Source organism: Haliotis cracherodii, unplaced genomic scaffold (assembly GCF_022045235.1).
Source record: "Haliotis cracherodii isolate W230 unplaced genomic scaffold, xgHalCrac1.p SCAF_11, whole genome shotgun sequence".
NCBI classification, from domain to species: Eukaryota; Metazoa; Mollusca; class Gastropoda; order Lepetellida; family Haliotidae; genus Haliotis; species Haliotis cracherodii.
In genome coordinates this window covers 47,702,739-47,713,745 of record NW_027266266.1, presented here as the reverse complement: position 1 = coordinate 47,713,745, position 11,007 = coordinate 47,702,739, and the positions used below count along the sequence as shown (strand labels likewise).

The following is an 11,007-nucleotide window of genomic DNA, read 5'->3' as shown; positions in this document are numbered from 1 at the left end:
TGGGTGTTGTTGTGGTATACACTGTCCAACATCTCAATAGTTCTAGTTGGGTGTGGGTCTGTATATAGGTGGTGTTGTGGTATACAGTGTCCAACATCTCAATAGTTCTAGTTGGGTGTGGGTCTGTATATGGTGTTGTTGTGGTATACACTGTCCAACATCTCAACAGTTCTAGTTGGGTGTGGGTCTGTATATGGGTGTTGTTGTGGTATACACTGTCCAACATCTCAATAGTTCTAGTTGGGTGAGGGTCTGTATATGGTGTTGTTGTGGTATACACTGTCCAACATCTCAATAGGTCTAGTTGGGTGTGGGTCTGTATATGGGTGTTGTTGTGGTATACACTGTCCAACATCTCAATAGTTCTAGTTGGGTGTGGGTCTGTATATGGTGTTGTTGTGGTATACACTGTCCAACATCTCAATAGTTCTAGTTGGGTGTGGGTCTGTATATGGCTGGTGTTGTGTGGTACACTGTCCAACATCTCAACAGTTTTAGTTGGGTGTGTGTCGGTATGTGGGTTGTGTTGTGTGGTACACTGTCCAACATCTCAATAGTTACAGTCGGGGTTTTGTCGGTATATGGGTGGTGCTGTATGGTACACTGTCCAACATTTGAACAGTTTTAGTCGGTATGTGGGTTGTGCTGTGTGGTACACTGTCCAACATCTCAACAGTTCTAATCGGGTGTGTGTCGGAATGTGGGTACTCGTTAATATTTAGTACACTGTCTAACATCTCAACAGTTCTCGTCGGCAAGAGAGCGCAGTTTTTAAAAGCTTTGCCTGTATCCCGCTATGTCGCGTGGAGAACAGAGTTCACCTCGGCCACGATTCGACAGACAACCCTGTGAAAGACACAGGTGTAAAAAGTGTCATTTCATACAACGACACTCCTTGGCATCTACGTCACCCAGTACACACCTTATGTTAGAATTATCGTGTCCGCTTGTACGTATTCTCAGCCAGACAACCTTGCGGAACACTAGCTGTACTCCTGTCAAGGTAAGGTTTCCATGCCGGCAACTTTTTCAATATGGGTTTCTGTTCAGGCCCCCTTTGTAGTCTAAGCGCCAATATCGCTTTGTGCAACATCAACGCTTGCCTGTTACTGTACCTATCGTTAATGACAAACCTCCCCCAACAGGTTCCCTGTCCAGTGCTGAAACTCCGTGTATATACCGGGGGCTTCAAACTCCTCCAGCACCAGATGCTCTAACTAGTGCTGTTACTCCGTGTATATACCGGGGGCTTCAAACTCCTCCAACACCAGATGCTCTGACTAGTGCTGTTACTCCGTGTATATACCTGGGGCTTCAAACTCCTCCAACACCAGATGCTCTGTCCAGACTTGGTACTCTCTGTATCCACCGGGCGCTATCAAACTCATCCAAAACTAGGTGTTCTGTCCATACCTGTTACTCTCTGTATGTACTGTGTGCTATCAAACGTACCCAACACCGGGTGCTCTGTCCAGACCTGTTACTCTCTGTATGTACTGTGTGCAATCAGCCTCCTGCAACACCGGGTGCTCTGTCCAGACCTGTTACTCTCTGTATGTACTGTGTGCAATCAGCCTCCTGCAACACCGGGTGCTCTGTCCAGACCTGTTACTCTCTGTATGTACTGTGTGCAATCAGCCTCCTGCAACACCGGGTGCTCTGTCCAGACCTGTTACTCTCTGTATGTACTGTGTGCTGTCAAACGTACCTAACACCGGGTGCTCTGCCCATACCTGTTACTCTCTGTATGTACTGTGTGCAATCAGCCTCCTGCAACACCGGGTGCTCTGTCCAGACCTGTTACTCTCTGTATGTACTGTGTGCAATCAGCCTCCTGCAACACCGGGTGCTCTGTCCAGACCTGTTACTCTCTGTATGTACTGTGTGCAATCAGCCTCCTGCAACACCGGGTGCTCTGTCCAGACCTGTTACTCTCTGTATGTACTGTGTGCTGTCAAACGTACCTAACACCGGGTGCTCTGCCCATACCTGTTACTCTCTGTATGTACTGTGTGCAATCAGCCTCCTGCAACACCGGGTGCTCTGTCCAGACCTGTTACTCTCTGTATGTACTGTGTGCAATCAGCCTCCTGCAACACCGGGTGCTCTGTCCAGACCTGTTACTCTCTGTATGTACTGTGTGCAATCAGCCTCCTGCAACACCGGGTGCTCTGTCCAGACCTGTTACTCTCTGTATGTACTGTGTGCAATCAGCCTCCTGCAACACCGGGTGCTCTGTCCAGACCTGTTACTCTCTGTATGTACTGTGTGCTGTCAAACGTACCTAACACCGGGTGCTCTGCCCATACCTGTTACTCTCTGTATGTACTGTGTGCTGTCAGATTCACCCAACACCGGTTGCTCTGCCCATACCTGTTACTCTCTGTATGTACTGTGTGCTGTCAAATTCACCCAACACCGGGTGCTCTGTCCAGACATGGTACTCTCTGTATCGACTGGGCGCTATCAAACTCCAGCCGTACTGGGTTCTGTGAATCTGCTAAATGTTGTTCAAACTGAAACCTGTGTATTTGTTTTTCAGAACCATGATAGCTTTCCTTGTTTTAATCGGAATAGTGGCTGTTTACGGGTGAGTGGTATAAGGTAATCAACGTATGGGTGAGTTGAATAAACTAGTATATAAGGTGTAGATTGTGGGTGAGTAATATGAGATGGTGAGGTGAGGTGAAATGGAGTTTAACGTCGCGTCCAACATTATTGCACTTATATAGCGACGTGCGTGTACTTGTGTGTTTGTGTGGCTGCTTGTACTAGTCCGGACTGATGCCGATTTATAGTGCTAGCCCACTGAGATACCATGCCGCAGTTTAACATGAATACCCTACTCAGACACAGTATACTGACTCCGAGCTGACCAGTCCTTGTTTTAGCCCCTTAATGCCGAGCGCCAGACAGTGTAACAACAAGTACCATCTTTTAACGTCTTTTGGTATGACGCGGCCGGGGATCGAACCCCTGACCTGAAAGTCCGACAACTGGTAGTCTAGATCACGTACTTTGAGTAACCCCCTAACAAGTGTAAATTAGCACGGCTCCCATGGCCGAAAGCTATGAATACACAATGCCATTTAGAAAGTGGTCAAATGTAACTGATGTTATATTTGGGATAACACTTTCTTAGTAAACTACCAGTTGTCGGACTTTCATTTTGTGGAAGCCTCGGTGGCTGAGTGGGTTAGATCGCTGACTTTGTGTGCTGGGGATTAGGTGCCTCATCCTGGCAGGTATGGGTTCGAATCCCGGACGGGACTCAACCCAAAAAGTACTAGAATCTGTACTTTACTAAGAAAGTGTTATCCCAAATATAACATCAGTTACATTTGACCACTTTCTAAATGGCACTGTGTATTCACTGATTAAGATTGTTAGTTTGTCAACATCATGCCCCAGTTCAAGGGTTTCAAGTTTAAAGTCAGGTTTACCTCCCAGTCCTCTTTAAAACTGAAAAAAGAAGCCCCAGCTCATCAAGGGCTTCTCTGCGTTCAGACAGGACCTTACAGATGGCCACCACCACCACCACTCCTGCATCCACAACAACCAACAACAGCTGAAGGCGACCCAGGTGATCACCAGCGTCATCGCCGACATGGAGAAAGATGGAGACGGCATTGTTGAGCAGACCGAGGTCAAGACTGAGTTTGTCACCAAGTATGACAAGGACAGTAAGAGACGCTACTTATTATATACCCGCGTGAGGATTCGGATAAGCTTTGGTATCCGTAACCAATGTTTGTTGTAAATGTTCTACCCTGACCGAACTAGGCTGGTATTATGGAGTTACATTTTGGCTGGACTAACAAGTCTATGCATAGTCCAATCAAAATCGCGCTCAGAAATCGAAATCCGGTTCGTAAACTGTCATGCAGATTTCGGTCGATTGAAGGATTTGCGAAGCATGTGCACCGCTAACTCGTTGTCAACAGATATTTTCTAAATCTTTTCATGTTTTTGATCAAGGTGCTCACGTGTTTTGATGCGTTTGCGATGTAAGACACGTTTTATCACAGTATAGATCTTGATTATCGATCAGTTCGTCTTGACTGGTCGCCGCAGTTTTGTTTGAAGCAAATGCAAGTGATACGAGAGGTGGAATCTGATTGGTCCATAGGAGAGGCATAGAAGGGATATAACTCGTAAAAGCCACTGGTGGCTCTACGATCGAGCCCAGGAATTCCAGCCTAATTCGGCAAGGGTGGAAACTGGACTTTTGAAGTCAGTTAACTCTCTTGCCTCGGGAAGATGGCGTTGACTAGCATGAATATATTGGTTCGGCTGGGTTTCTTTTACTGATTTACCTGATCCAGACTTGGTTAGTTTCAAATAGGTTAGGAAATAAATATGACATCCCTTAACGCTAGGCGACCTGAATCGATCTATTTTGACATCCTATTCTCAGGGGGCAGGGGTGGCCCAGTCGCTTAATTCACTGAGCAGAGTGGCGTTCCTTGGGCACGCCAGAAATCTATGGTCGTGGGTTCGGATTCCGATTTGCCCCGATTATGTTTCTGGGTTTTTCAGAACCTTAACCGTGCTCGTGGATTTCACCGAAGTGGCAACCGTCCAAGTCACGAATCCCTTCGGGCTTTCCCACGACATTAAACCCACACGCCGTGATATGACTGGAAAGGGCGGTCGGGTAGCCCAGTGGTCAAAGCGTGAAGTGAAAAAAAAAGACCAAAAAGAGAGTTCGTTATATCCGTCAGTTCGTTATAAGCGTGTTCGTTATAACCGTAGTTTACTGTACTGTAATTAGAAACAGTTGCTTGGTACGTACAGTAAACTACGGTTATAACGAACACGCTAATAACGAACTGACGGATATAACGAACTGACTTTTTGTTCCCGACTACTTGCTGTAGTCATGCTGTATATGTACTTATAACGAACTACGGTTATAACGAACTAAAATTAGTAGTCCCTTTGAGTTCGTTATAACCGTAGTTTACTGTATACATGTATATGCGCATATATATTCATGCCCCGACCAATATACTGCTCATGCTACATGTCAAGAAATACGAACATTTAGCCGTGTAATATATTGTATGCATATTGTCTGAATGCATCTCCGTCACAAATTCATCCTGACAATGGATGCGATAACATACATGCTGAACATGCGAAAATGTAAATTCCTTCTGAAATGAATTTTTTTTTAAAGAAAAATAAACAAACAGAAATCTTACACTGACTTAGCACAGTATTCGCGGTACTATTTTAAAAAACAACAATTTGTTCAGAAAATGCTTGAAAAGATCATTTTGCCTCGAGTTTTGCGAAAACATATTCGCTTGACAGGCTGTTGATGATGATGTTTCAGTGAGCGGAGATGTCTCGGAGGATGAGTTTGTGAAACAATGGCATCAGCGGTACCACGACGAGCACGACTTTGCCGGCTACCTCTTCCACCACTTCGATGCCAACGACGACCTAAAACTCACCGACAGTGACGTCGTCGCTTTGGAAAAAGGTCTCGATACCGACGGTTGGTGTTCATTCATTCATTCATTCATTCATTCATTCATTCACGCTTTCAGGTTACGGGATGGGTAGAGAAGGGGTGGTTGTCTTTTGTCGTAAACCTCCCGGTAAAATTAATGAATTTATTCAATGGGGACTGACTACAAAAGTGTACAACAATAAGATTTACACATATGTACCCAACGGAAAGTACATATCGTACGCTTAGAACACAATCGCATTAAAATCACATCTTTTTCTCCGATACGATACCTCTCTGCGTGAAGATCAGGTCACGTCAAGTGAACCTTGAGGGTACTTTCACCGCCCAATCAAAATGAAAGATTTGTTGGTTCTTAGCCAATCAGATGTCAGCTTTCTAAAGCTATTCTGCTCCATATCTTTACCCCCTCAATTCGGAAATTTCGTTTCGTACAAATGAAAACCCACACAGAACACACATGTTCTGTCGTTGTTCCTTTGTCGCCAGTTTCAGAAACTGTGAACACTTTGGACTTGACAGTCTCTGAAACAGACAGATGGATGGTGTGTGCGAAGGAATGAGTTGTCTCCCCTCTCTTTAACCATTGACTTCGGTTTATGTATTGCAGGAGATGGGCGAGTCTCGGTTGCAGAGTTCCAGACCTACTTAACCAACGTAAGTCACGTGGCGATACACTTTTCCAGTGATACACATGCAGTTGCCAGATACCTATCCGCCATGATTGTTTGAAGCAGAAAAAATAAAAGCCGTGGGTAGCTATAGTGTAAAAACAAAAACAAAATAAATTCCGAAAGCATTTCCTAAACATCGAAAATTAGAAACCGATATCGAAAATTTACCGAAAATAGAAGTTCTATAATGGATTGTGGCAACCTGATTTATTGTTTCTGAAAATGTATAATGTTGATAGAAACAAGCAACAACATTTAAAAAGGAATCCCAGTGAGATACAAAAAACAACAAAAGTGAGATGGAAATTATGAACCCGTGGAAAATCTAGAGTAGCTTGATTTATGTCTCTTGCATTACAGTAAGGTCTGTGAGGAAGTGAAAATAGTAAGGACTGTGAGGAAGGGGAAATCGTAAGGACTGTGAGGAAGGGAAAATAGTAAGGAATGTTAGGAAGGGAAAATAGTTAGAACTGCGAGGAAGGGGAAATAGTAAGGACTGTGAGGAAGGGAAAATAGTAAGGACTGTGAGGAAGGGGAAATAGTAAGGACTGTGAGGAAGGGGAAATAGTAAGGACTGTGAGGAAGTGAAAATAGTAAGGAATGTGAGGAAGGGAAAATAGTAAGGAATGTGAGGAAGGGAAAATAGTAAGGAATGTGAGGAAGGGAAAATAGTAAGGACTGTGAGGAAGGGAAAATAGTAAGAAATGCTAGGAAGGTAAAATAGTAAGGACTGTGAGGAAGGGGAAATAGTAAGGACTATGAGGAAGGGAAAATAGTAAGGGCTGTGAGGAAAGGAAAATAGTAAGGAATGTGCGGAAGTGAAAATAGTAAAGACTGTGAGGAAGTGAAAATAGTAAAGACTGTGAGGAAGTGAAAATAGTAAGGACTGTGAGGAAGGTAAAATAGTAAGGACTGTGAGGAAGTGAAAATAGTAAGGAATGTGAGGAAGTGAAAATAGTAAGGACTGTGAGGAAGTGAAAATAGTAAGGAATGCGAGGAAGGGAAAATACTAAAGAATGTGAGGTAGTGAAAATAGTAAGGAATGTGAGGAAGGGAAAATAGTAAAGACTGTGAGGAAGTGAAAATAGTAAGGAATGTGAGGAAGTGAAAATAGTAAGGAATGTGAGGAAGTGAAAATAATAAGGACTGTGAGGAAGGGAAAATAGTAAGGACTGTGAGGAAGGGAAAATAATAAGGAATGTGCGGAAAGGAAAATAGTAAGGGTTGTGAAGAAGGGAATAGTAAGGACTGTGGGGAAGGGAAATTAGTAAGGACTGTGAGGAAGGGAAAATAGTAAGGGTTGTGAGTAAGGGAAAATAGTAAGGCCTGTGAGAACGACTAGACCGATCTTGGGCCACATCTCAACAAACATGGGATTTCTCTGTTCACAAAACACATCACTAATTAGTGGTATTTTCGCTTGTCGGGGAGCAGATATCAGTTCGCTTTATACGTTAGTTCACTGTAGAGAGTTTGTTAAGAGCGTAAATTTGATAAATATGATAATATATAGGCGATAAATGGGGGGTTTTGTAACAGTTCGTTGCATCCGTTTGTTCGCTCTATCCGTGTTCTACTGTAGTAGTCTGGGTAACTTTGGAAACTAAAATGTCATTTACTTATGAAACTAATCATTGCAAGATGCAGTGTGTTGTTTTGGACAGGCGTCTAAAAGGCGGCTGAAAATCCGTGACCAAAGAAAGAAATCGTACACATCTCTCAAAATGGCCGAACGTGTCCAGTAAAACGTATTCTTCTCAACACACTGGACCCAAATACGACGTTGATGACTATTCTCAACTGAATAACAAAGTTCCTAAATTTCATGTTAGAATATGTAATTATATTCAGAAATCACTGCATTTCAATAATAAGACTGGAAGACTTCTGTTGCCCGAAAACTTAGGGACTGGTGTGTGGGGTGAGATTGGTCTTTGGGTGAGTGAGTGAGTGAGCATTGTTTTTCGCCGCTTTCAGCAATTTTCCAGCAATATCACAGCTTCACACATTGTACCCATGTCCGGAATCGAACCCGGGTCTTCGGCGTGACGAGCGAACGGTTTAACCACTAGGCTACCGATTGGTCTTTGGACTATATCATATTTTGCTGACACACACACTCACTCATATCATGACCAATTTATCTCCCCCTCCAATACATGGGAGTGCGGCGTTAAACAACAAACCAACCAACCAACAACCAATACATGGAACATTTGTTTATGACCCCGTCCCTATAATTAATGACCAGTACCTAAATGATGTTCAGATTAATAACTATGTTTGAAAAATACTTAACACTTCGAATGTTTCAGCTCTACACCAACTGTGTTCCATCTCACGGCAATTGATATCATCTGTCAAATAAAACTTTGTGATCGACCTTCCATACGTGTTTCATTTATCAGAGTGGGTGGTAAGGGTCCCACGGTATTGGTTGACAATGAAGATGAGGCGATGACGCGCAAGGACCACGGGATCAGCATCGTTGAAGTAGGGCCCCTACTTGGCCCACGCGTTCTGCATAGTTTAAGAAAACATTTACATATCATTAAGAAAGCTGTCACATATTTTGATATGAATGAGAATTAGTCTTTGTTCAGAACAAACATGTGCATGGTTTGGATTTATAACAACATTAAATAAGTCTACAAATACTTCTATATACCTTGCTAGTTCTCCTCCTCTACACATCACATGTATTGTTCCTGTATATACCCAGACCTCGTCAACACTTGCTTGTTCCTGTATATACCCAGACCTCGTCAACTCTTGCTTGTTCCTGTATATACCCAGACCTCGTCAACACTTGCTTGTTCCTGTAAATACCCAGACCTCGCCACCACTTGCTTGTTCCTGTATACACTCAGACCTCGTCAACACTTGCTAGTTCCTGTATATACCCAGACCTCGACAACACTAGCTAGTTCCTGTATATACCCAGACCTCAACAACACTAGCTAGTTCCTGTATACACTCAGACCTCGTCAACACTTGCTTGTTCCTGTATATACCCAGACCTCGTCAACACTAGCTACTTCCTGTATATACCCCGACCTCGTCAACACTTGCTTGTTCCTGTGTATACTCAGACCTCGTCAACACTTGCTAGTTCCTGTATATACCCAGACCTCGTCAACACTTGCTACTTCCTGTATATACCCAGACCTCGTCAACACTTGTTTGTTGCTGTATATACCCAGTCCTCGTCAACACTTGCTTGTTCCTGAATATACCCAGACCTCGTCAACACTTGCTTGTTCCTGTATATACCTAGACCTCGTCAACACTTGTTTGTTCCTGTATATACCCAGACGTCGTCAACACTTGACCTCGTCAACACTTGCTTATTCCTGTCTATACCCAGTCCTCGTCAACACTTGCTTGTTCCTGAATATAACCAGACCTCGTCAACACTTGCTAGTTCCTGTATGTACCCACACCTCGTCAACACTTGCTTGTTCCTGAATATACCCAGACCTCGTCAACACTTGCTAGTTCCTGTATATACCCAGACCTCGTCAACACTTGCTAGTTCCTGTATATACCCAGACCTCGTCAACACTTGCTAGTTCCTGTATATACCCCGACCTCGTCAACACTTGCTAGTTCCTGTATATACCCAGACCTAGTCAACACTTGCTTGTTCCTGTATATACCTAGACCTCGTCAACACTTGCTAGTTCCTGTATACACTCAGACCTCGTCAACACTTGCTTGTTCCTGTATATACCCCGACCTCGTCAACACTTGCTTGTTCCTGTATATACCCAGACCTCGTCAACACTTGCTAGTTCCTGTATATACCCAGACCTCGTCAACACTTGCTAGTTCCTGTATATACCCCGACCTCGTCAACACTTGCTAGTTCCTGTATATACCTAGACCTCGTCAACAATTGCTGGTTCCTGTATATACCCAGACCTCGTCAACACTAGCTAGTTCCTGTATATACCCAGACCTCGTCAACACTTGCTTGTTCCTGTATATACCCAGACCTCGTCAACACTTGCTTGTTCCTGAATATACCCAGACCTCGTCAACACTTGCTTGTTCCTGTATATACCTAGACCTCGTCAACACTTGTTTGTTCCTGTATATACCCAGTCCTCGTCAACACGTGCTTGTTCCTGAATATACCCAGACGTCGTCAACATTTGTTTGTTCCTGTATATACCTAGACTTCGTCAACACTTGACCTCGTCAACACTTGTTTGTTCCTGTATATACCTAGACCTCGTCAACACTTGCTTGTTCCTGAATATACCCAGACCTCGTCAACACTTGCTTGTTCCTGTATATACCCAGACCTCGTCAACACTTGCTTGTTCCTGTATATACCCAGACCTCGTCAACACTTGTTTGTTCCTGTATATACCCAGACCTCGTCAACACTTGCTTGTTCCTGTATATACCTAGACCTCGTCAACACTTGCTTGTTCCTGTATATACCCAGACTTCGTCAACACTTGCTTGTTCCTGTATATACCCAGACCTCGTCAACACTTGCTTGTTCCTGTATATACCCAGACCTCGTCAACAATTGCTTGTTCCTGAATATACCCAGACCTCGTCAACACTTGCTTGTTCCTGTATATACCTAGACCTCGTCAACAAGTGCTTGTTCCTGAATATACCCAGACCTCGTCAACATTTGTTTGTTCCTGTATATACCCAGACCTCAACAACACTTGACCTCGTCAACACTTGCTTGTTCCTGTATATACCTAGACCTCGTCAACACTTGCTTGTTCCTGAATATACCCAGACCTCGTCAACACTTGCTAGTTCCTGTATATACCCAGACCTCGTCAACACTTGCTTGTTCCTGTATATACCCAGACCTCGTCA

The 11,007-nt window shown here is 43.8% G+C and overlaps 1 protein-coding gene across 1 annotated transcript; it reads left to right on the top strand.

The window, feature by feature from the left end:
- Positions 1-912: 912 nt before the first annotated feature.
- On the top strand, positions 913-8,543 carry LOC139455907 (calmodulin-like). The gene is made up of 6 exons (XM_071237456.1): positions 913-1,003; positions 2,543-2,590; positions 3,508-3,683; positions 5,342-5,506; positions 6,093-6,139; positions 8,472-8,543. The coding sequence occupies exons 2-6, from the start codon at positions 2,547-2,549 to the stop codon at positions 8,505-8,507; spliced, it is 468 nt and encodes a 155-aa protein (XP_071093557.1). The 5' UTR covers positions 913-1,003; positions 2,543-2,546; the 3' UTR covers positions 8,508-8,543.
- Positions 8,544-11,007: the final 2,464 nt, after the last annotated feature.

Excerpts from the sequence above, each read along its gene's own strand:
- LOC139455907 (XM_071237456.1), top strand. The coding sequence starts at position 2,547 with ATGATAGCTTTCCTTGTTTTAATCGGAATAGTGGCTGTTTACGG. Across the intron at positions 3,684-5,341 it reads CACCAAGTATGACAAGGACA|TGAGCGGAGATGTCTCGGAG; the intron begins GTAAGAGACGCT and ends ATGATGTTTCAG. Across the intron at positions 6,140-8,471 it reads TCCAGACCTACTTAACCAAC|CTCTACACCAACTGTGTTCC; the intron begins GTAAGTCACGTG and ends CGAATGTTTCAG.